This window comes from Petaurus breviceps, unplaced genomic scaffold (genome assembly GCF_028583685.1).
Source record: "Petaurus breviceps papuanus isolate PSGF00001 unplaced genomic scaffold, PetGlider_PUasm1.0 37, whole genome shotgun sequence".
In the NCBI taxonomy this organism is placed as follows: Eukaryota; Metazoa; Chordata; class Mammalia; order Diprotodontia; family Petauridae; genus Petaurus; species Petaurus breviceps.
Window position 1 is genome coordinate 41,139,558 of NW_027186296.1, and position 26,873 is coordinate 41,166,430.

The window sequence follows — 26,873 nt, forward strand, 5'->3', positions numbered from 1 at the left end:
ATAAATGAATTCATACAGATGTGTGAATAATGACTGGGCAATTGCATGTTGGGGATACAAATAGGGATATAATGGTATAAAGAGCTCTCGGGTAAGGAAACTCCTTTCAATGCAGGTCAGTACCTTCTTTACAACTTATAGTCTTTGAGAGTTAGTAAATATCATTCAGCAACTTAGTTACTTGCTAAGAAGCATGCATGGTAACACCAAGGAATGAAACTCTAATGGTGGAATTTCAGAAACTATAACAAAATAGTGGGGAGAGATATTTTGGAGAAGATGGTTTTCTCCCATTCCTTAATCATTCCTAGTTGGCCTATACATAAGGACAGATCTGAACAAACTTGTAAATAGTATTTATTTTAACTCAAGTCATTTCAAAAAGCATTCATTAAGTATGTCTCATATACAAGGTACCATGCTAGGTGCTGGCAATATAAGAAGAAAAAGGAAAACAGATCACGTCCTCAATGAGCTTTTATTCTGTCTATTATTATTATTTTATTTTATCAGGAGAATGCTCCAAATACAGTTTATTTAGATTTTATCAAAACACTTGATAAAGTTTCTCATGTTATTGATGTATAAAAGACTGAAAGATGTAGGCCCTATAATAGTATAATTAAGTGTAATTGGAAGTGGTTGAATGAATGGACATGAAGAATACTCATTAAAGATTTGATTTCAGCTGGGAAGGAGTCTCTATTGTAGCACCCCAGGGATTTGTGCTTGTGACTGTACTGTTTAACATTTCTATCAATAATTTAGATAAAAGAATAGCTAGCATGCTTATCAACTTAGCCAAGGACATAAAACTTAGAGTGAGAATTAACACACTGGACGCCAGAGTTGAGTTCCAAAAAAAATCTGACACCAGAGAATGTTAAGTCATTTCTAGTCAGATGAAATTTAAAAGACATAAGTATAGTCTTTACATTTAGATTTTTAAAAAATCCGTGGGTAGGGGGAAAGGAGACACAGGGCTAAACAGAAGTGCATTTGCAAAAGTTCTAAAGGTTTTAGTGGGCTAAAAGCTCATTGAATCTAGAAGACAGGGCATCCCTTCCTCCCAAAACAATGCTATTTTAGGCTGCATTGGCTGAATCATTGTTTCCTGGGATAAAGGAGGTGATAATTGCGTTACATTTCACCCTATTTGGACCTCATCTATAGTATTGTATTCATTGGGTATCACATTTCAGGAAGGACTTTGATAAGCTTCAGAGTATCCAAGAAAGGCAACCAAGATGTCTAAGGGCCCTGAAATCATGACATATGAGGACTGGGTAAAGGAGCTGAGGATGATTTATGCGGAGAAGAAGAAATGGAACAAGGATATGACAACTATGGTCAAATATTTGAAGGGTTTTCATGTAGAAAAAAGAATCAGACTTACTCAAATTGACCCTTAGAATCCAGAATTAGGAACCACATATGAGGCAAATTTAGGTTTGATATAAGGAAAAACTTGCTAGAAATTAGAGCTATCCTTAAGTGGAATGGGCTACCTGAGTAGTGGCTTCATGTTATCAAGGAGGTTTGCATTCAGGTACAGGGTAGAAAGATCCTGTCATTCCATAACCTTTAATAGGAGTTCTTAGTTTAGAGGAAGCGGGGGGGAACTTTTTTCCCTCTGCATCACTGATCATTGACTTGTGTGTGTGTGTGGGGGGGGGGGGGGTGGAATTAAATCATGAGATATGCACAAATGAAAAGCAACAATCAAGAGTTGTGGGCAAGGTTTGGAAATCTGTGTCCAATCACTCTGCCAAAGTAAATGTTGGTCTACTCCCTACTTCCTCCACTATCAATACTCTCCCAATAAGTAGCAGTAATGATACACTGCCTGTTCTGAAAGCATTATTAAAACAATTAAATCTGCTGTTATCAAAGAACTGTTGCCAGATACTTGTGAAAGATTGAATACAATTAAACAATGACCCAAATACACTTCTTGGGGCCTGTGTTCCCTGTCTTGGTTTGAGTAGATACAAGACCTACAATATAGAGGTGTTATCTGGCAGATGAGAAGCTCTTTTCTAAAGCTGCAGAAGAAACTGCCTCTATTAAGGAACAGTTAAAACTATTAGGAAGAAAGGGAGGCAATATTTAGGTTAGCCTATCTTAAGCCAATCATGTTGTGTTTAATTCAGGGAGACAGGGTAGTGTAGTGGAAAGGGCCCTTGTTCTGGCATCAGAGGACCTGGGTTCAGATCTCTCCTGTTATTTATTACTTATGTGCCCTTTGGCAAGTCACTTAATTTTCCTGGACCTCAGTATCCTCATCTGTAAAATTGGGGTAGGGGGGAGGGCAACATTGAAATATATAGCACTGAGATCCCATCCAGCTTGAAATCTCTTATACTTTCTGATCTCTGGGGCTCTTCATTTGAACCTGGCTTCTCTTAATAAATGTCCACTTGAAAAAAGTGCTCAGTTTTGGATAAAGGTAGAATTCAATATTCAGTTGTCTAAAATAGACTCAGAAAATTCATAGGTACAAATACAACAACCAGAATGTTCTGTCCAAAAAGGGGGAAAGAATGGAAACACTGATGGGAAAGCAAAGGGTAGTATTCCCCTTGAGGACACCAGAGCTATTTGTGGGTACATCAAACGTTTAGCATTAGGGACATCTGGGGAGAGTGGTTGCTAGCTCCTATCCTCAGCTGAAAACCTGGCTATAAACAGTAGCACTGGCTTTTTGGTTTGCTCCCTCTGTCCCTTTATAACCATGCCAAAGTACTCAGACATGGCAAGTATAGTGATTTTCTGATGCATGGCTATTATTTTGTTTCCATATACAGACCACCTGAATTCCTTGCGTTTAATTTACAGGCACCACTGGATGCTCTTCATTGTTTCTCAGAAATTGTATAGTCCCAGGGTTACCGCTTGGAGCCTCTCTCTACCACATGCTTCTGGAACACCCACTTTTCTCTGTATAAACCAAACTCTCTGACTCATTCCCAGCTTCTCTTGGATATACTATCATTTTTTAGCATGTGAACATTAGTTGCCTGTGACTAAAAGCTATTAGGTACCTGGAATGCTGGCTCCCTAACTCTTCTGGCAACATGTGCCCCTTGATATTGGGAAGGAGGATTAGATAACATGCTTGGACAGTTGGGTTCTGATCCCAACTCTGACAAGTGACCTCTGGAAAATTGGTTCAAGTTTTTATGTTTTATTTTATTTTCCTCATCTATAAAATAGTGATGTTAATACTTAACCTGTTTTGAGGATCAAGTAAGATAGCTAATTCTCAAATACCATGAATTCAAGGCACTTCAACATCCTATTTGCCCTCCTCTGGATACTCTACAGCTTATTGGGTGGCTAGATGGCAGAATGGACAAAATGCTGGACTTGGAGCCAGGAAGACCTGAGTTTTAGTTGCATGAGGGCATGTGAACTCTTTCCACCTTAGAATTTCCTGATCTACCTCATGGGTCTCCATGTGGATTGTCAGGATCCAAGACCACCTTTGTCTTTTTACTATTAGGAGACACCCTGTTTTCCAGAGCTAAGACCCAACAAGCAAGCTGTGCCCTGAGCTTGGCATAACAATAATCCTTTGTGATCACCCTCTAGATGAACACTGCTGCAACTAAATCACAGAACTGATGATCCCTGAGCTTGGGCACCACCAGGTGCAGACACGAAGCCCTGCTGTGAATAGACTTTTTGTCACTAGAAAAACTTGCCTCACTGTTGCTGTTGTGCCTCCCCACTGTTGCTACACTACACTGATTCTTTATCTAGCTATATATATATATATATATATATATATATATATATATATATATAAAAATCAAGGTTTAGCCCCACTGCCTCAGGTCTCCTACTAGAGGAGGCCCTAACACATGTGTCTTAATTTCTCTGCCCCAATGGAATAAGAAAAGCTTTTTGATTTTAACCTGTGTGAACTCTTTGGTATTTCTGGAGTTAACAGTGATTGTAAAATCTCTGTGATGATTTGGTCATTTGTTACTGGAGCTGACAGGATCAAATCATATTTGCAACACTTTGCAAACCTTAAAACCCTATGCTAGCTCTGTCAATGCTTTTTCTGAATTTTGGCACCCAGAATTGAATACAATATTGCAGGTGTGGTCTGACTAGGAAATAATATAACAAGATTCTCATCTCTCTAGACCTACTTGGGTTTTAGGAGTACTAAATTAGTAGCTACTTACCAGGCAGGTACCCTCCCTTCCACCTTTCCAGATCCCTTTTATGTGTTATCACCCTCCTTCATTAAAATGTAAGCCCTTTGGGGCTTTAAAGGAAAGCAACCCTTAAGAAGAGAGATCAAGATCCAGCAAAGGAAACTTTAAAGGATCAATTTGGTGTGTAGGAGGAAAAGTAGGAATGAACAACTTTATGAAAGACAAAGGAGAGAATAGCTAGAAGGAAACAGATCGAGCATCAACAGCTGCAGAGAGATTAACTAAGATGAAGAGGAGAAAAAGTCATTGCATTTAGCAGTTCAGAGATCACTGGTAACCTTAGAGAAAGCAGTTTTGGTAGAATGAAAACCGAATAGCTAGGCTGAAAACAAAATGGTGGCATTGAGTATAAAAAGGTATAAAAGACAAGACAATTAAGTAGCTTTAGGATCAAGTGAAAATTTCCTTGAAGGATGAGTGAAAGCTGGGCATATTTATAATCAGCAAGAAAGTAGCCAGTGACAGTAAATAAGAGGATAAAAGAAGAGAGAGACAGAAAGACATATAGACAGAGACAAAGATAGAGACAGAGATAATGACTGAGATAGAAAGAAACAGAGAGGTTGTAGAGAGGATTCCTGTAAGGGTCAGGGTGGAGAAAATGGTTTCTGTGGTTCCTTCCAAATCAGGGATTCTGTGATGCTGACTGAACTTTTGCATAACACCTTGTATTAATTATAGTTACTATTATATATATCTTGTCCCCCTCACTAAGCTCCTTAAGGGCAAAGACTAGGTCTTTTCTCTATCACCCATAACATAGTCAACTATAATGAGCCTTGGCTTTGGAATCAAAGGATCTGGGTTCAAATCCTGCCTTTGTAATTTACTACCTGTGTAATCTTTTTTTTCCCCCACAGCCTATGATTGACTTATTGACATGATTCTCTGAAGCCCCAAATTCATTTGTGGCTTTGTCCAAAACCAGAAGAGGGGACTTTAAGCATCAATGAAAAACAATTATTTGACCTTGAAATTAAGTCAAAGATTTCTATAAATCTGGTGTTTACTTATTTCACATCAGCTCAGGGTGACAAAACAATAGTTTTCACAGGGAGATGATCATGAATTACTGGTAGGGGAGAGTGGTCACAAGGCAGCCACTAGATCTTTCCCTATTTCCTTCTTTTTAAAAAAAAATTATTTATTTTTAGTTTTTTAATATTCACTTTTATAAGATTTTGAGTTCTAAATTTCCCCCTCCCTCCACACTCCCCTCCCCAAGATGGCCTGCAATCTGATATTGGCTGTACATGTACAATCATATTACCTGTATAATCTTAAGTAAGTGATTTCAGTTCTCTGGGGTTCAATTTGTTCATATGTAAAATGAGGGTTGGACTACACGGTCTCTCAGGCCTCTTTCAGCTTTAAATGTATAGTCCCATTGTAGTATTTCATATATAATGGGCATTCATCACATATCTATTGAATGAGTGAATTTGATAGACTGATACCCCATCTATTCTTTTGATTCCTACAGTTTGGGGGTAGTCCTGCCTAGAAACAAATATTGGTTCTTGATATGACTTCCTTCATGTATCTATGATTCGTAGTATGTATAGGGGTGGGGTGGGGTTCACTTTATATAGAATTCTTTTAGTCAGTTTTCCACATATTAATTTAACATAAAATGACCATTTCAGTTCACCACATATTTCAAGCACAGATTACATTTGTAAGGTGGTAATTTAACTGAAAAGCCAGAGACATTCTCACAAACATTCAGCTTCATGCTAAACCTCAAATATTGTTTGCTGAAAACATGTGAGTAGTCAGCAATTTCATTTCAGACCAGAGTAATGATGACTAATGTGACTAGGCCTCAGTCTCTTCATCTTGAAGATGAGGGGTTTGTACTAAGTGGATCACTAAGAACTATTTTAATTTAAAATTCTATATTCTATCCTATCCCAGCCTAGTCTAGCCTAGCCTGTTCTATCCTCTTCCCTCATTTTATTGGGAACTCCTGAAAATCATTTTGCTGGGTTAGGGTACCTGGGGGCTTGATATATATCCATTACCATGTGAACAAATACTAAACACATCATTCCATCTTTCTGGGTCTCAGCACCATAGTGAACTGAAGAACAAGGAAGGACATTTCATAGGGAGTAGGTGGACTAGCTTAATGTTTTTAATATAATATTAAAGACTGCATTTTTGCACAAATTGGTTCTGATGTAGCTGAGTGAACCAACCCATAAGTAAGGTAGAGATTTTGTATGAGACAAGTGGCTGCTTCTGTCATGTTCCTCAACCCATTCTGTGTCTGCCTTCTTCTTTTGGACTGCTGTGCCTGCCTCTATATTCTATAAGTCCTTTTTGGTCCTCTGGACTTAATTGATCTATAAGCTTTTTGGCTTGACTCCAGCACTACATTCTGTTTATTCTATCATATCATCACTTGGAACATATCCTTTTACCCCTAAGGAAGCCCTGTCCTTCTAGGTCTGTTAATTTCTAGTAATCATTGCTATGTGCCTCCCTTATCACTGTGTCAGAATACTAAATGCCTCTAACTCTGTGACCTTGGCAAGTCACTTCCTGCTACTATTTGACCTTGCACAAGTAGCTGATTCTGCTACTATTTGAACTTGATCAAGGCCCACGTTTTTGGGGTCACAGTTTTTGAATTTGTAAAACGTGGGGGTTGATCTGAATTATGAAAAAGATTCCTTCTAATGTTAAATCCGATTAAGACTATTACCCTGAGGGGCGGCCAGGTGGCTCAGCGAGTAAGAGCACCGGCTCCAGTGTTGGGATGACCTGGAGATCGAATCCTGGGCTCAGACACTCAGCACCACACCCAGAAATAACTGGCCGTGTAACCTTGAGCAAGTTACTTAACCCCGATTGCTTAAAAATAAAAAAAAAAAAAGACTATTATCCTGTAGTTGTAGGGGATCTAATAATCTGTTCACATTCAGACAAACAAAAAAACAAAAACAAAGCCCTGTTCAAATAATAGCAGAGCTAATTATCACTCTGCAGACCCTTAAGCTGTGGGTTCTAGAATTATGGGCCTAAACTGCTATGTCTCACCAAAGAATTGCCTGTACTCTGGGGAGCTTTGTAGGAGGCAAATGCTTCACAAAATTAAGCTAGAGATATGACCTATAATCGCTGCCACTTAAGCATTACAATAGTCCAATAAGCCACAGCACCAAATTCTAGGGGGCAGATCTACTCACTGAGCAGGCCTAAGTGAGTTCTGAAAAGGAACTATCCTCTGCCACTCCTTTTGGGGCCCTGATATTGTTTAACAGGAAGAGTAAGAAGTGGCGGCCTTGACATCCCTGCAGAGCACTGAACACCATGAGCATTTGTGACTTGTATCCCTTACCTTTCATACTCAACTCACTGGACCAGCCAGACAGGGGGCAGGAGGTTATACTCATACTAGAGATCCAAAGCTCATACAATCTGATCTAGACATAGAAAGGTGACAAAGGAAAGACAACCTTCTCTACTCAGTGCAGGTTGTAGGAATACTAGGTTAGGCCATTTGGTTTGTATGATGCTTTCCTAAGGTTTTCAAATATCCATGAAATTACATATTTTAAGAGTTTTTGGACAAGGGAGTGACAGTTTATTTTGATAATATTCTCATCTATTCCTTGTACCTTGTCCAACACTTGGAATTGGTCTAGGGTTATCTTCTACGACCTATATGATCACTGGATATCTGGCAAGTCAAAAAAGTGTCCATTTGAGAAGGAAGAAATAGAATTTCTGCAGCATTGAAAAGGATGACTAGAAATATGCATAATACCTATAAGGCAGACACTATCATGTCTTGTCAAAAACATGTACTTTTGTGTGAACCATGTTTTCCACTCCCTGGATCTTCCCTGAAGTTATCCCATGAACCACAGTTCCTGTTGTCAATGACTCCCTGGGAGAGTTCCAGACTGACTTGCAATATGCCCTGGTAGCCAAAGTGGCATAGAAATGTAAAGGCACCCATTATCATCTGGGGAGTCATTAGGTTTAGAGTATTCAGGTCTGGCTGTCCTCTCCAATGCTATACATTTGTTGTCTCCCCCAGTAGACTGTGAACTCCTTAAGATCAGGGACTACATTGCATTTCTATTTGTATCTTTAGCCCTTAAAAACAGTGCTTTAAACATATTAAGTGCATAATAACTGTTTTTCTGTTCATTCATTTACTCACTGTGGGAGACCATTGCATCAGAAAAGTATCTGCAAATGATGTCTTGGTTTTGTAGATAACTACTGTTACTCCATCCCTAGATTTTTCTTCTCTAACAATGCCTCTCATCAACCTTTTGCAACATTCCAATATATTTCTATGGGTCAATGAAAGCAGAAAGTACTGTCTAGTTCATTCAATGCCCTATCCACTGGTTATTATTTTTTAGTTGGTTTCACTTTATCATTTTCTAGGCTCTGGGACACTACAATCAGTGTGGCAGAGATCCTGTCATGAACATTGGGATTTGGAAGCTCAGTGGATCAGCCAATATACTTTGCAGCCACTCAGAATCATTTGAACCCACTCAAGTTGGATCTTCTTGGAACAGGCACAATAATGTCTATACCAAGATTGCATTTTCTGCACTCCAAACTCTGACATAACTCCTTCGTGAAAAAGGTCAGTTTCCAATGGGTTCCTATATGTTGCCCATCTCTCTCTCTCTCTCTCTCTCTCTCTCTCTCTCTCTTTCTCCTTAAATTTCCTCCCATCAAGATGATCAGGTCATTCTACAACCCGCTAGGTAATTCTCTTATAAAAACATAATTCACTGTCTACCTAAAACATATCCTTTTGCATGATCCATGGTTTTCACTCCCTGGTTCTTTCTTGAAGTCTTCCTATGTATGATAGGACCAATATTTACCAGAGTTCCCTCTTCCTCTCTCCCCGCTCTCATATGTGTTAAGCTAGGTTTTCCCTAAAAGTCTACAAAGCCAAAACTTTATTGGCCTGGAGTTGCCACTGATGAGTCTGATCCCACTGCTTATTGACAAGGAGACAAGGAAACTTTGACCTACTCTAGATCCAGCCTGGATTGCTTGGTCTACCCTCGGGCCATGTAGGCTATACCCACCTCCTACTCTGGAGGCTTACCATATTTATGCTTAGTACGGAAATCGGATTGGATTTTAGCCCTATTTGTGCTCAAAATTCCTGAACTCAAGTGATCCAATAGGTTCACTCTCTCCAGAAGCAGGGATTACAGGCCTACAATACCAGGCCCAACTTTGTTAATTCCTAATATTTAATTCTATGTCATTTTAGGTCTACAGAGGTCTTTTTATATCTATTTCATCTTGAAGGTAGTATAAAAAGTTCCCATGTTTGTATTGTAAGCACTGTTATTTGGTCCTTTTTCCTATAGCATATCAGAGCCCTGACATCACCTTCAACATGCTGAAGTGTCTTGCTTTTTTGTTTTAAAGACTATAGAGAATATAGAATAGGTCATGGTTAAAATAATGGACTATTAAAATAATAGGCTACATTTTTTCAGATCAATAAGATCTTTTAAAAATATATGTATTGTAGGTATATATAACATTTATTACATTTAAGAACCAAAAGTCTAGAAAAAACCCATGTACCTCTATGAGACTATAAATTCCACCTAGAGAATATCTTGGTCCCTGAGGAGAAATTTGGCTCATTTAGTTTTTACTTAAATAGTTGGTGAAACTTGTAATTTGTACCTTCACATCTCTCACATTTGTCCCTTTCTTCCCACTCACATAGCCACCACCCTAGTTCAGCCATTTGTCATTTCTCACCTAGACTATTGCAATAACCTTCTAACTGGTCTCTTTCCCTCAAGTTTCTATAGACTCCAATCCATCCTTCATTCAATAGACAAGGTTTGATCATGTCAGTCCTCTGCTTAATGGCTTCCACAGGTTACCTAATAGCTTCAGGATCAAATATAAAGGCCTCTTATCACTTAAAGATGTTACAAGCTGGCCTTGACCTACATTTCCAGTTTTCTTATAGTTTAATTCTCTTTAATGGACTCTACAATTCAGCAACACTGACATACCATTACTGCCCTAAAGGAGCTTACATGCTTTTGGAGGAAACAACACGTACATCTATAAGTAAATAAATACAGAGTTATTTTGGCACTTGGGGGAGGGATAGTCAGGAAAGCCTCAAGTGGACAACAATAATAATAATGGCAACAACAATAACATTTATATTGTGTTTAAGGTTTGCAAAATGTCTACCTAGAGCTCTGTCTTGAAATCTTATCTTCAGGAGATAAACTGATTGACTTGTCTACTTTAACCCAAGCAAGCTTTGATCATAATTCTGACTCCTTGGATAGAGCTGGTCAGGTGTTCAAAGAAACAATTGTGGTGGTGCAAGCTGTTTGGATGGGACTCCAGACCCTCTGCTGAAAAATAGAGTGTAGTTGCATAGCTGTTGATAGGTAGCATCACTGGTGTGCAGGTTTCATCTTCCATAGTGTTAGAACGTTATTAGCCACTGAAAAAGCAGGTGGGTAGTAGATTTTTCCTACCATGAATATTGAAAACCATTCTGATTACATCAAAGTAAATTGGCAGTGAATGTCGGAGGACATCAAGAAAGACAAAGAGTAGGTGAAAATTCTAAGGAGCTAACTATAGAAGTTAAAGTTGAGAAGAGAGAGTTGAGAGCTGATAGTTCTATCATTTGTGAAGAAGAATGTTCTTATGACTAGAGGATTTGGGGGAAGCTTTCTTCTTGCCATGGCATCTTAAGGAGGTAGACCTTGATGACTATGCTATATAAATTGCACTGTTCCACCAAATCCATTTTCAGTCATTTACCACCTAATGTCCTTCCTCAGACTTTATTGGGCTTTACTTCTTCCTATCACAGGCACTCTAGGAGGGGGGAGAGCATAAACTGTGTGATCATAACCCAAGCACTATGTTGATTAAATTATATTGGTGTTGTCTTACTTCTCTCAGTACACACTTTTCACTGTGCTTATTTGCTATTTTAGAAGCTGCTTCATATTTAGCTCTTCTCTAGGTACTACAAGACCCTTTCTTCCTTATAAATACCTAACTATGGAAAGATGTATTTTAAAATGTTGTCAAACTCTTTATATGGCATAGAGACTAGCAAAGAAAAGAGTTGTCAATGTGTCCTCCATCAGGAGATAGTGAATACACTTGTGCATTGACCACCACACACACACACACACACACACACGATTGTTATTATAGCAATTGGTATATTTACAATGTGATGAATGTCAAATGTTATATACTATCTTGTTTTGTCTTACTAGTTTTTAAAAGGTATGTATTATGTCTCTCCAATTTGATTATAAAGTCCTTGAAGGCAGAAATTTTTTGTTGTGGGATCAATATCCTAAGCCCTACTGCATGAAGGCTCCTTCCTTAAAAGGTATATAAAGTACAATAACTTCAGCAAAGTTGAAAGCTACAACATGAATCCTTGAAAATCAACTGCACTTCTCTGTAATATTAGCAAAACAAAAGAAGCAATAACATAAATGGAAACCCTATTCCAAATGACTACAAAATGCATAAAATACTTGGGGACCAACCTACCAAAACACGCAAACATTTTATATTGATTCAATTACAAAATGTTCCTTAAAGAAAAAAGAACAACTTAAAGAGCTGGAGAAATATTCAGTGTTCATGGTTAGGTTGTTGATATTATAAAATGATAATGCTACCAAAATTAGTTTATACTTTTAATACTGTGCCAATCAAATTGCTAAGGGGATACCTTATAGAACTTGGTAAAATAATAACAAAATTCATTTGGAAAAATAAAATATGTAGAATATTAAAGGAAAATTATAAAAAGAATTAAAGATGAAGTTTATATAGCATTTCTAGACCCAAACTATATTTTAAAACAGCAATAACCAAAACTATCTGATACTGGTTTAAAAATAAAGAGATAGGTCATGGAACAGACTAGACAAGGGAGATTCAGAAACAATAGAACTCAATAACCCATTGTTTGATAATGTAAAAAACATGAATCACATAGAAAAAAAAACTTATTTTATAAAAATTGCTGGTAAAACTGGAAAATAATTTGGCAGAAATTAGGCTTAGACCAACACCTTACACCACATTCCACAATACATTCTAAATAGATATACAACATTAATATGAAAAAGTATACTATAAAAAATTAGAAGAGAAATAGATCATGTAATTCTCACAGCTATGGGTAGGAGATGTATTCTAATTTTTAAATTTTTGAAACATTTTTTATTTAAAGTTTTGAATTTCAAATTCTATCCCTTCTTCTCTCCCTTCCCCCCTCCCTGAGATAGTAAGCAATCAGATATAGGTTATACATGTACAATTATGTAAAGCATTTTCATATTAGTTATTTTGTACAAGAAGATTCAAAGAAAAGAAAAAATGAAAAAAAGTGAAAAATAGTGGGGTACCACCTTACACCCATTAGATTGGCAAGAAAATAATACATGTTGGAGGTGATGTGGGAAAATTGGGACACTAATGCACTTAGTGGAGTTGTGAACTGATCCAACCATTCTGGAATACAATTCAGAATTATGCCCAAAGGACTTTAAAACTGTCCACACCTTGTGACTCAGGAATATCTCTACTGGGTCTATATCCCAAAGAGATTTTTTAAAAAGGGAAAACTACATATTTAAAAAAAATATTTTATAGCAGCTCTTTTTGAAGTGGCAAAGAATCAGAAATTGAAGGGATACGCATCAACTGGGGAGTGACTGAACATGTTGTGGTATATGATTGCAATGGAATACTATTATGCTATTAGAAATGAGGAGCAGTCAGACTTCAGAAAAACCCGGAAAGACTTACATGAACTCCTGCAAAGTGAAGTAAGTAGAACCAGGAGAACATTGTACACAGTTACAGCAAAATTGTGTGATGATCAACTGCAAAAATACAAAGATCCAAGACAATTCCAAAGGACTCATGATGAAAAATGCTATCCACCTCTACAGAAAAAAACTGATGGGGTCTGAATGTAGATGAAAGCATACTATTTTTTACTTTCTGTATTTTTTAATAGGTGTTTTTTTTCCTTTAGGTCTGCGTCTTCCTTCACAATATTACTAATATGGTAATATATTTTACATGATTGAACATGTATAACCTGTATTGCTTATTGTCTCAGAGAGGGGTGGGGTAAGAGAGGGAGAGAGAAAATTTGGAACTCAAAATTTAAAAAAATGTTAAAAATTGTCTTAACGTGCAATTGGGGGAAAATAAATTGTTATTTTTTAAAAACAAAAAAGAAACTTAATGGGGCAAGGGGAGAGGGAAAACTTGCTCTTAGAACTCAAAATTATTCACTAGCTGGTGAAACTTTTTTTTTAATTAGGGGGGAAAATCCCCATAGGGTCCCTTCTCCACCATTTGGAATATAGCAGGTTAGAGAGAGTTAGACAATAATACCAGAATGAATTAATGAAAAATAATTATTAAGCACTTATTATGTGCAAAGTAGAGATAGTCTGCTCTCAAAATGGTCAAATTCTAAAGATGGAGACAACACAGATAGAAGGTTTCCTGCCAGTCAAATAAAAAGGTCTCATGATTCATAAGGTGCAACAGCAAAGCAGATGGTAGTTCTTTAGGAGGAAGCTTTAAAATCACTTCATCCAACCCTGTCATTCTATTTCTGAGAAAATTCAAGTCAAGAGAAGAAAAATGATTTGTGCAAGGACACAAACTCTTTTCTTTGTTAAATTTCATTTCATTCACACAGAATGACGTATAGGAAACACAAAGGATTCCTTCTGTCTGAAGAGGTAGAATCAAAGGTCTAACTCTCTAGAGTTTGCAGACTAATGTATATAAATTCAATGAACCTATAAGCTCGGTTGCACTAAAAATGACATAGATTCCTAGGAAACCCCAACAGGAATAATTTCTTTCCTTTAGAGTTTTACCCTCACTTCTATTCTTCTCCTGCTAAACATAATGTTCTATCTTTGGCAACTATCCTCTGCTAACTCAACACCTAGTGAATTGCTAAAGAGATGGGGTCTTCTTAGGTCATACAGTACATCAAAAAAGAAAAATAGAGTTGAGATTAAATCTTTAATATATTGGAAGGGGTGTGTTTACTAAACATGAAGCTCTCCCATTACCAGCCATAACTAGAACAGAGAAAGAATTCCAAAGCTTCTCTTATCCCAGTAACCTTTTCATTGTATATAAACAAACTTCAAGTTTTTTTTATAGTAGTCTCCTTACCCCTTTATCAAGGAGGGACATACTGAAGCAAATTCACTTGAATTTTATAAAACAACCAGATTTAATCCTAGAGGATGTAATATGTGGCAGACAGGAAACTTGGCTGATAGTTGATTCAATTCAATTTAATAAGCATTTAGTTTTAGAGATGCAAAGACAAAAATGAATATAGTCCTGGAAAATAGTTGCTGCCTTCAAGAGGCTTACATTCTAGTGGGAGAAATGGCATGTACCCAGTTGACATATATCTAGTTAAGTTAATACAACTTGCATGCTTATGCACATGTGTGAGCCTGCACACACACACACACACACACACACACACACACACACAACTGGATAAATCAAAGGAAGGTTTCATATAAGAGCTGATATTTAAGTCAAACCTTAAAGGAAATTAGGGATTCCAAGAGGAAGTGATAAGGAAAGAGAATATTGCAGACATGGATGGGAAATAGCTTGTACAAAGGAACAAAGGCTGATAGTAATGTTATATACCAGAAACAGCAAGTTGGCCAATTTGACTGGAATACAGAATGCCTCAGAGTAATGTGTAATCGTTCTGGAAAGATAAGTTGGATCCAGATTGTGAAGAACTTTAAATGCCAAGCAAAAAAATTTTGTATTTTATCCTTATGGCAATGGGGCGGTGGAGGGGGAGTGGGAGGTGAGGGGTGGGGGTGGGGTGTCATTAAACTCCTTGAGGAGAGTGAGTTAGTCAGACCTGTGCTTCAGAAACAACATTTTGGCAATTATGTGGGGAATGGACTGGGGAAGAGGACTGAGTACCAGGAGACAAATTAGTCCTAGACACTGCCTATCTCTGAGAAGCCATCAAACACTAGGACGGACATCCTTAAAGCTGAAATATAAGGAGACTGGGGTGGCTAGGTGGTGCAGTGAATAGAGCACTGGCCCTGGAGTCAGGAGAACCTGAGTTCAAATATGGCCTCAGACACACAAAAATTATCCATGTGACCTTGGGCAAGTCACATAACCCCAATTGCCCTTCAAAAAGCAAGAAAAAAAGAAATTTAAGTAGATAACATAGAGGACAGATCTAGCTAAGGACCACTGCACATTCTGGGTACACTTGTCTGTAGGTCCCTAAGACTGTGCCTATTATTGTGGAATAGTCAGGAACTGGATCATAGACTCATAGCTTTTGAGCTTAAAAAGACCTTAAATTCTGAACTTGTTAAACCTCTTCATTTAACAGATTGACAAATTGAGGTCCAGAGAAGTTCAGACTTGACTGACATCCCATGGTATGTATAGTAGACCTGAGATGTGGAGTATTAGGGGAAATTATCATGGAGAAAATTTCAGCTCATAACCATCCCACTAATCAACTAAATAACAACAGCAATAACCAAATCATGGAGGTTTTACAATGTAACCCAACCTAGGCCATCTCAAAGCAGGATCCCTGGGATTCCCTTGCAGTTTAGAGGATGGGGAGGCAGAAGAGAAAAAGAAATAATCTTATCATCACCTAAGTTGAAGGGACAGAAAGAATAGGATAAGAGGCTATTTAAGAGAGAAAAGGACAGAGATGAACAGTTCTTGGAGAAAGGGGGGAAAATGAGGAGTTGTACTTTATTAATTTTCTTTCATCTTTTATCTATATAAGCAGGCAGTGACTGTACTGGGGCATTTTAAAGCACTGACTTATCTTGGGATGCCTGAACTCCAGGTGGAATTAGCTCCATCCCTCTGCCCTCCTTCTTTTACTCCCACTGAATTCCTTCATTTTATATGCCCAATAACTCTTTCTAGGGCCTCATTAATATAATATTCCCAGATCTGGCCCAACCCAATACCATAATTTGGCTCCAGAGATCTTCATATGAATGTTGTCAGTCCAGTGAACCATAATAAAAAAATTACATAACTCCCACTTATTTGAAAAAAATGGCTCACCTTCTGACCATCCTGATGAGGAGGAAATAGACAGAGAAAGAAGAACCACGATGAGGGTGACACGGACATAATTCATTGTATTAATGATTCCTCACTCCAAGCACTGTGGTCTTGATCTGGAAGGGAGGATGTTCACTGTTTAATCTATACAGCAGTGATCTTTGCACTTTCAGTAAGATAAACAGGAACTGGTCATTCTGTCTACAATACTGGAACATGTACTAATCATTAATAAGTAAAATGAGGTTTCTGATGTCCTCTCTCTAGGATCTGAGGAAGTCACCATAGATGCCACCTTTTATGTATAGGCTTATGAATGAACAGAAAATTACAAGGCCCTTGCTCACCCTACATAAATCAATTTTAAATAAATAAACAAAATTTTAATAATGAATACATTTTAAGTAAATAAATAAATTTTGAGGTGGAGGTCTCTCATTAGCAAACTCATTTTTTCCCCTTTACAATATATAACCAAATGGATGGCCCAAGTCCTGCACTGGTATCCACCAAATAGTAAAAGACCCTGGAGAAAGTCTCCTATGCTCTTAGATAGCTTCTCCATGTAAGGACATCACCAAGAATTGCATAGGCAGAGAAGATGTGGATGGATTGTTTTGTGCACTGGTAGAGTGAGTGTCTACAACAGATAAGATCACTGACCCATCGAAAATAGAATAATCTTAGCCTGGAGTCTGTGAATTTGTTGGCTTAAAATTTTTTTTTGATAACTATTTCAATATAATCAGTTTCCTTTGTAATCCTATATGATTATTATTCATTTAATCCAAAAGAGAAACTGAGTGTGAAGGACAACTGAGAGATTTCATTGTAGCTTTTTCTCCAAATAGATATAACATATAGGTCAGAGGTTCTTAATGTTTTTGTGTCATGGTCCCCTTTGGTAGTCTGGCAAAGCTTATGGTCTCCTTCTTAGAATAATGGTTTTAAATGCACAAACAAAATATATAGGATTCCAAAGGAAACCTAATTGTATCGAATTACAGTCATCAAAATATTAACAAGTTCACAGATTCCAGGTTAAGAATATTTCATTTTATGTAATTTGAAGTCTCAGACTTAATCACTTTCTTTCTGAGCTCATAGTCTCACTGACATGGCTCAGTAAAAAGAAGGCATGGCAGAACTAACCCATGACTATGCTGGCATGTCAGAGCAGCACAGGGGTGGGGCACACACTATTATCATAAAAACTCAATTGTTTCTGGTTATAAATTATTCCCTAATCACAACTGAGAGATGTAACTTTCCATTCTGTCCCCATTTTTAATGGTTTGAATTTTTGTAGTTAGATTATATATACATTTGGAATTTACTGTGCTATATGGTATAAAATGTCAGGGTACTTATTTTCCATTAGACCTCTTTCCAGTTTTCCAAACATTTCATGTATGATAAAGAGCTAATGTGGCAAACCATTCATTTGTTTTCTTGGGTTTGTCAAATACTAGCCTATTGTACAAGTCTGCTTTTAGGACTTGCTTATCTAGTCTACTCTACTGACGGGGGCATGCCTAGAGGGTATGCCTGGAGTGTTCAAGACAACCAATGATAATTTAATGCTACAGTGGTGGGATGCATGCAAAAAGACCACAGGCTTTCTATATGTGTGCGTGCATGCATATATATCTTTATTTACTTATATATGTATTATATGTATATATATCTTAGATATATATACATATAATACATAGAAGCTTTAACCTGCTCCCTTTCAGTTCACCCCTCCGTAGCAATTTTCTGACTCTTCCCCTTCTTGGGGGCTCACCTTATTGCCTGACCTGATTGACTTTAATCATACTGTAATTGAAAATTTCCAAGCTCAAGTGATCAATCAGTTTCAGCCTTCCCAAAATCAGATATTATGGGTGTGTGCCACAATGCCTGGCTGATTTGTCTTTCTACAGATTTTATATAATTCAATTCAGTGTTTATTGCATAATACAAAATTGCATATTATCTAATTCAGTACTCATTGAATAATGCAACTCTTATTATACATGTCAAAATGAATAATATAGATTTATAGAAACGCATTTTAAAACTGCTTTATTCACACTGTATACCAAGATTAGGTCAAAATGAGTTAATGATTTAGACATAAAGACTGAATGCATAAGGAAATTAGGGGAGCAGGAATTTATAATCAAACAAGAGATAGAGAGCATTATGAGATGTAAAATGGATAATTTTTATTACATTAAACTAAAAAAAGGTTTTGCACAAACAAAACCAATGCAGTTAAGATTAGAAAGAAAGCAGATACTTGTGGGAAATTTTTTACAAGTTCCTCTGATAAAGTCCTCATTTCTCAAATATGTAGAGAAAGAAGTCAAATTTGTAAGGTTATGAGTCATTCCCTGATTGATAAATGGTCAAAAGCTATGAACAGGCAGTTTTCAGGTGAAAAAAAAAATCAAACCTATCTATAGTCATATGAAAAAATACTCTAAATCACTTGATTAGAAAAAATGTAAATTAAAACAATTCTGAGATATCATTTCACACCTATCAGGCTGGCTAATATGTCAGTAAGGGAAAATGACAAATGTTGGAGGGGATGTGGGAAAGAAAGTTGGGAAACTAATATACTCTTCTTGGAGGATCCAACTATTCTGGAGAACAATTTGGAACTGTATCTAAAGGGCTATAAAACCCTGCATACCCTTTGACCTTACAATACCAGGTCTATATTCCAAGAAACCAAAGAAAAAGGAAAAAGACCAATTTACATGAATATATATATATACATATATATGTATATGCACACATGTATATGTATCTATGTATATACATACATACATACATACATACATATATATATATATATATACATATATATATATATATATATATAACATTTCTTTTTTGTGAGGGCAAAGAATTGGAAATTGAAGTGACGCCCATCAACTGGGGAATGGCTAAGCAAATTGTGGTAGATGATTGTGATGGAATACTATGGTATTATAAGAAGTGATGAGTTTTCAGAAAATAAACTTACATGAACTGATTCAAAGAAAAATGAACAGAATCAGAACATTGTATACAGTCATAGCAATATTGTACGAAGATCAACTCTGAATGACTAAGTTATTCACTGCAATACAATGATCCAAAACAATTTTGAAGGACTTACAATGGAAAGTGCTATCTACTTCCAGAGAAAGAATTGATGGAATCTGAATGCAGATCGAAGCATACTTTTTTTTAGAACCTTCACTTTTTCTTGTTTTTGTTGTTTTTGATCTGTGTTTTTTTTGCAACATGACTAATATGGAATTATGTTTGGCATGACTGTACATATATAATCTATATCTAATTGTTCACTGTCTTGGGGGGATGGGAAGAAGGGAGAGAACTAGGAACTCAAAATTTTTAAAAATAAAAGTTAAAAACTCTTTTTATCATGTAATTTGAAAAGAAGATAAAAATTTTCACATAAAAGCTGCTTTAACTCAATTCTATTTCTTTCTCCCAACTGTGGTGCTACATTTCCATTGGTCTTCTGAAATAGGGTAAGTAAACCCTCGATATTTGGGAAGCCAACTCCAAACTACTTCTTTGGATTTTGTGGTTTCTTAAGATGAAATGTCTTATTTTTAAAAAATCTTTTACTCCAGGCTTTTATTAGTAAAATATAGAAAAGATTATCATTTTTAAGTTTTATTTTGTATCTTGATGGTTTGGGAAAGGGCAACTAGGTGGCACAGTGGATAGAATACCAGCTCCGGAATCAAGACGACATCTCCTTGAGCACAAATCTGGAATCAGAGACTCATTAGCTGTGTGACCTTCAGCAGGCCACTTAACTCTGTTTGCCTCAGTTTCCTTATCTGTCAAATGAACTGGAGAAAGAAATGGTAAACTACTTCAGTATCTTTGCCTAGAAAACCCCAAATAGAATCACCTAAGAGTCAGAGATGACTGGAAGCCAATAGAACAAGAAAGTTTGGGAGAGCCAGAGCTACAACTATCAGTTCTGCCACCCAGAACAAGCACTATAAAACATATCCCCAGAAAAACAGTGTGAAAATCACCTCAAACCCACATTTTAAGATGAATTCAATTGTGCATATGTGGGTGGGAGGGTGTGGATAAGGAGCAGATTCAGACAAAAAGCCACATGGAAGGGAAGACCCTAGGACACCATCCTTTTATTGAGGAGACAGAGGCCCTGGGATACTAGAAGTCCACTGCTGCTGGAATATGGAATAAGGTAAGGCCAGGATGAAGATAAACTAGCCTGGGGTTAGGCTACTGGGAAGATCTCCATTAGGTAGCTTCCTAGTTTAACTAATTATTCTCGCCAACTAGGTGCTAAGCCTGACTGTTTCTGCTAAAAGAGTACAAGTGCTTAGCATCAGTCAAGAAACATTTAATAAGTTCCTACTATGTGCCCAGCATTGTCTTAAGTTCTGGCGATTTAAAAAACAAAAAGGCATAAGGCAGTTTCTGCCAGCAAGGAACTCATAGTCTAATGGGGGAAGCTGAAATGGTGTGGCATGATAAAGTCCTCCAACTGGGTGAGAAATGATCTGAGGAGGTGAGAATTTCAGAGGTTGGTTTCATCTTGCAGAATGATGAGTTTCTGGAGATCAGGAAATCTAGGAAAATGACCAGGTGGGATATGATTAAGTGAATTCCTTGGGTGCCTTCCTCAGACTAAGGATCTGGGAGGAGATCCCAGATGTCCTTTCCTACTCTTTCCAATCAGAGGGAGTGAGAGCAAGTGCTGTCAATATTGTCTAAATTGTTATACTTATAGGCAAAACCCCCATCTATCTACCCTAGTTATCACTAAAACTATTAATTATGCTGGTTATTTTTTCATTGGTTTTCTAGAGTTTTCTTTTTTAAAATTTGATTTGATTTGATTTTTAGATCTATACTTTCCTCTCCCACATCCCCCCAAAGAAAAAACAAGAAAAACAAAACCTTTTAAAAACATATATAGTCAAGCAAAAACAAATTTCCACATTAGCCATGCCACTTTCCCCTTCATATATTAAAATATATGCCTTAATCTACACTTTGAGTTCATCACTTCTACATGGAGGTGGATAGTATGTTTCCTCTAGAATTCCTCTGGAATCCTTTTAAATTATGGTTAGTTATTATGTTGTTCAGAGTTCCTAAGTCTTTCAAAGTTTGCCTTTAAAATACTGTTGTCTCTGTATAAATTGCTCTTCTGGTTCTGCTCACTTCACTTTGCATCAGTTCATACAAGTCTTCCAGGATTCTCTGAAACCATTCCCTTCACCATTTCTTATAATACAATAATATTCCATCACATTTATGTACCACAACTTGTTCAATCTTTCCCAAGTAATGGACATTACCTCATTTTCCTTTTTTCTATCATGAAATGAGCTACTATAAATATTTTTGTACATAGTAAGTTGTTTGTTCTTTGATATCTTTCGGGTATAGATGTAGTTGTGCTATTTCTGGGTCAAGAGGTATACACAAGGGATGGGATCAAAGTAGAGAATAGAACTAGTGGGAGGTGGGATAGGAGGGAGGGAAATATAGTCAATCTTTTACAATATATCAACTATGTTAATGTTTTGCATAAGCTACACATCTACAACCTATACTGAACTGCTTATCTTTCCAGTAAGGGAAGGTGACAAGGGAGGAGGGGAATGAATCTGGAATTCAAAGTTTTAAAATCAAATGTTTAAATATATATATATATATATACATATACATGTACATATACATATATACTATTAATAATACTATTTTACATGTAATTGGGAAATAAGATATACAGGCACTTGGGCATAGAGATCTACCATGCCCTATTGGAAAAGTCAAAGGGGGTATGAGAGAAGATATGGGAGAGAGCAGATTGGAGGAGGGGATATACTGTGGGACTGCTATTTTGGGGCAGTGGGTAGGGGAAAAATTGGGGAGAAAATGTGTAACTCAAAATCTGGCAGAAATGAATGATGTAAATCAGAAGTTAATAAAGTATTTGAAAAATGAAAAAAAAAAGGTATACACAGTTTAATAGTTTTTTAGGAATCATTTCAGATTGCTTTCCAGAATGGCTGGACTAGTTCACAGTTCCACAGTGCATCGATATACCTATTTTCCTACAGCTCCTCCAGCATTTGTCATTTTCCTTCTTTTTGTCAACTTTTGGATTCTGATGGGTATGAGGCAGTACCTTGGAGTTGTTTTGATTTGCATTTTTTTAGTTATTGATGATTTAGAACATTTTTTTCATATGACTTGATAGCTTGGATTTCTTTCTCTGAAAACTGTCTATTCATATCCTTTGACCATTCATCAAATAGAAAATGACTCATTCTTTTTTAAAAATTTAGCTTTTATTAATTTATTTTTAGTTTTCAACATTCACTTTTACAAGATTTTGAGTTGCAAACTTTCCCGCCATCTCTCCCTACTCCACCCCAAGACAACCTGCATTCTGATTAGCCCTTCCCCCAATCTGCCCTACCTTCTATCACCCTCTCCCTCTTCTCTTATCCCTTTCGCTTCTATTTTCCTATAGGGCAATATAGATTTCTATACCCCGTCATTGCCTGTATATCTTATTTCCCAGCTGCATGTAGAAACAATTTTTAACATTTGTTTTTAAAACTTTGAGTTCCATATTCCTTCCTCCCTCCCCACCTACTCTCATTGAGAAGGTAAGCAATTCAATATAAGTTATACATGTGTAGTCATGCAAAACACTTCCATAAGAGTCATGTTGTAAAAGACTAACTATATTTCCCCCCATCCTATCCTACCTCCACTTATTCTATAATGACTCTTATTCTTATATATTTCAATCAATTCCCTACATATCTTAGAAATGAGAAATTTTTTTAGAGAAACTTCATGCAAAGATTTACCCACAACTTCCTGCTTTTATTTTAATACTAGCTATATTGGTTTTATTTGTACAAACATTTTCAATTTTATGTAATCAAAATTGTCCTTCTTACCTGCTTTAATTCTGTCTCTCTTTTGTTTTTTTCTCTAGGGTTTTCCAAGTAAACTATCATAGAGTCTGAAAATGAAGATAATTTTAACTCTTTTTTGCCAGTGCTTTAATTTCTTTTCTTTGTCTTATTGCTTTAGCTTTAGTATTTCTAGTTATGTAAAATAATAATAAAGGCAGAGGAAATGCTTCTTTTTTAACCTAATTGAGAAAGCTTTCCATGTTTCTCCAAATAATTCTAGCTTTTGGTTTTAGATAAAAGCATTTGATCATATTAACAGAATGTTTTTCCATTCCTAGTGTTTTAATGAGACATTTTAATATATCATATATTTAAGCCTTTTTCTGAATCTATTGATGTAAATATGTAGTTTAATTACTAAAATGGTTAATTATACTGTTTTCCTAATGTTTGATAATCCTTGCATTCATGGAATAAATCTGAATTGCTTATATGAATAATACTTCATGATATTTATATCTATTTCTCTTTCTCTGTTTTATCCTTTCCTCATTTAGGTATCTGGAACATAATTGTCTCATAAAGAGAGTTTTTCTGTGTGAGTTTATTTATGATGTTAAATTTTTCTTTCTGAAATTAGATTAACACATATATTTTCTGTTTTGTTAACTTGGGTATACCCAGTTTTGATTACATATAATTGTGTGCAACAATTTTTGATAATATTCTTTATTTCCTCCATACTTTTTTGTGAATTCATTAGTCTCATATTTTATTTTAGAAATTTGATTTTTCCTTTCTTTGTTTTAATTAAATTGGCTAATGGTTTATTGGTTTTATTAGTCTTAAAAAACAGCTATTTTATTACCAAATAGTATTTTGTGTTCAGTTTTATTTATTTCTCCTTTGACTTTCAAAATTCTTTCTGTTGTGCTTATTTTACTTGGAATTGTTAACTTGTTAATTTTCTAATTTTACATTCTTAGTCTATTAGTTCTCTTTTTCTCATTTGTTAACATACATTTTCAAAGATATACATTTTCCCTCTAAAGACTGTATTAGTTGAAACAAATATCTGGGCTTGTTTTCTGATTTTTGTCATTCCCTTCTATATAATTATTCATTGTTCTTCTGGTTTATTCCTTGATCCACTCATTATTTTGAATATTGTTACTTAGACTGCATTTAGTTCTATATTTTTTCATGTTTTCTTTATTGTTTACTATTTCTATTCCATTATGATCTGTAAGGGATGAATTTAATATTTATGTCTTTCTACATTCATTTATGTTTTTATACTCTAGCACACAATCAATTTTGGTAAAGACAAAAAGGATGCTTAAAAATGAAGTACACTCTTATATACTCCCTTTCAACAATCATTCTAGATTTAACAAATCTAGTTTACCCCCTATTCTATTCTGATCTATTATTTCGCTATCTTTCTTTTAAATGTGTTAAGTTCCAAAAGAGAATGTTATAAACACCTGAAGTTATTGCCTTATTATCAAGATACTTTTACATTTCAGTTAATTTTCCCTTCAAGTACTAAGTGCTGTGTCATTTTGTTCGTATCTAGCTAGCTAGCTATTTAATAGTGAGAAATCAAAACTGATTTGGATCTGCCTAGAGTACATTAATTGCACCCTTTGTCTATTAGTAGGTCAAATTGGGATAGGTAGATTGATCCCAATAAGGAGAATAAAATAAACATACCTTGAGTTGGGGGCAGTGGGAAGTGGGAAAGAGAACTGGATTTTTATTTCCTAGATTGGTCTCAAAGCTCAAACAAAATGGCGGGTAGGGGATGTTCATTGTCTATGAGGTTTTTAAGTATAATATAGTTTCCCTGTTTGTTTTGACATTATCTATTTTAACTGTTGTTTTACGAGAAATTAAGAAAACAATTTCTGTTCTTTTGGCTTCTCCTAAAGCATAATAAATTTCATTCCAGACCCTTATTTTAATCTGATATGTGTCTTTATGCTTTCAGAGTTTCTTCTATGCAGCAAATTTTTGGACTCTGTTTTCTAATCCACTCTAGTACTTTAAATTCATTAACTTTTTTGAGGACAGTTGATAAAGTGTTTATTTAACTGAGCTTTTAATTACAAACCCACCTACAATAGGTAAAAACAAAAACATAGTGCAAATGAAAGTAAATAAATGGCTAGTAAGTTTAGTACTGGAAAACAAGTTCCTTTTGTTCATAGGTACCTCACTATATCACCACCCCCTTTCTCCATCCCTCACCTTGGCCACACTATGGGACTATGCCTTATGCAAGATTAGTTTATAAATGAGGTGATGCTTTAATTCCTCCCTCTTAGATGAGGTTTGAATTTGACACCAAATCCAAGTTGCCATAGGCCATTCTTGGTCAGATGCCAATGTGGTTAGCCCATTCACAGACATTCCCCAGTTGCCATCATTAGAAGGAAATTTAATCCAAATTAACATCAAACCAAAGGTCACAGGTGGTCAACAGATGGATACAACCAATGGGAACAATAAATAGCTAGAATCCCCAGAGCACAATTTAAAAAAAAAATCTGTCGTGCCTCATAATGTGTGACTATTGTATAAGTTCATTAACTTTCAAGGTTGTAACTGTTAAGCTTAATCAAATTCTATAATATTAATTCTGTTTTAGCTCTACACTAGATCCCTACAGTTTGTTTTGCTTACAATAAACTGGTTTTAGTCTCCTCCCACAAACACCTCCACCAACTGCCAATCTAAGTCCAAATTTCTTTATTTTATTTTTATTGTTATTCTCTTTTTAAAACATATGCTTCCCTTGCCTGAATAGCATGGTTTAGGATTCACCCCAATCCCCTTCTATTAAAACATCTCTTTGTTTGAATTGTCTTTATCTGCAATACCCAATTCCAAGTAGTATTCAATACTTCCCCTTCCTTATCTCTTTCCCCTCTAACGCCTCCCCTTTTTCTCTCATTTTGTTTGATGACCTCCATCAGTGTCAACCAATTTCAAGAACTATAAATCTGATGATTTCTCCTTTCCTCTCTTTTCTCCTCCCCTAGGATACTTTTATGATTGTCACAAATGGTTGTACTGACAGTTTTACCCATTATCATTCTCCTTATTTTCTCTGTGGTCTTTAGATAAAACAAAACTTCTAAAAGACATTATCTTTGTGTCTTTGCACATGTGAATAATGGTTTATGTGCTCCTCCCCCCCCCAATTATAAGGACAAGATAGAGCTACAGAGGTATAGTGAATGGATAAATAGCCTTGGAGTCCAGAAGATCTGGATTCAAGTACTGTCTTTGACATATACTAGCAATGGGGCCAGAGGTAAGTAATTTAACATCTCAGTATCCCAGATGACTCTCTAGGAATATAGGTTACAGATGAGATGTTGATCTGCATTAGTTTCCATAGTAGGAGTTTCACAAACCAATAAAGTCATAGTCCCACTAGACAAAAAAATCAAACAACAACAAAGGACTGCTTTACCTTTCTTGAGTTTGAGTTTCTTTTGTTTTATGAGTTTGTATGTCAAGTTCCCTG

The 26,873-nt window shown here is 36.1% G+C and overlaps 2 protein-coding genes across 3 annotated transcripts in view; one reads left to right on the top strand and one right to left on the bottom strand.

Annotated features, from left to right (window-relative positions):
- The window catches only part of CA12 (carbonic anhydrase 12), a 241,089-nt gene that overhangs the window by 89,842 nt on the left and 124,374 nt on the right, over positions 1-26,873 (top strand). Inside the window, exon 2 of the mRNA XM_069098357.1 lies at positions 8,643-8,850. The gene's annotated coding sequence lies outside the window, so the exon portion shown is untranslated. The remainder of the gene's footprint in view (positions 1-8,642; positions 8,851-26,873) is intronic.
- LOC138169158 (inter-alpha-trypsin inhibitor-like) overlaps positions 1-26,873 on the bottom strand; it is a 136,282-nt gene that overhangs the window by 59,989 nt on the left and 49,420 nt on the right. For both annotated transcript variants that reach the window (XM_069098360.1, XM_069098359.1), the window contains one exon: positions 16,395-16,510. In XM_069098360.1, the coding sequence (XP_068954461.1) occupies positions 16,395-16,470 (76 nt within the window). In that variant the 5' untranslated portion in view covers positions 16,471-16,510. The remainder of the gene's footprint in view (positions 1-16,394; positions 16,511-26,873) is intronic.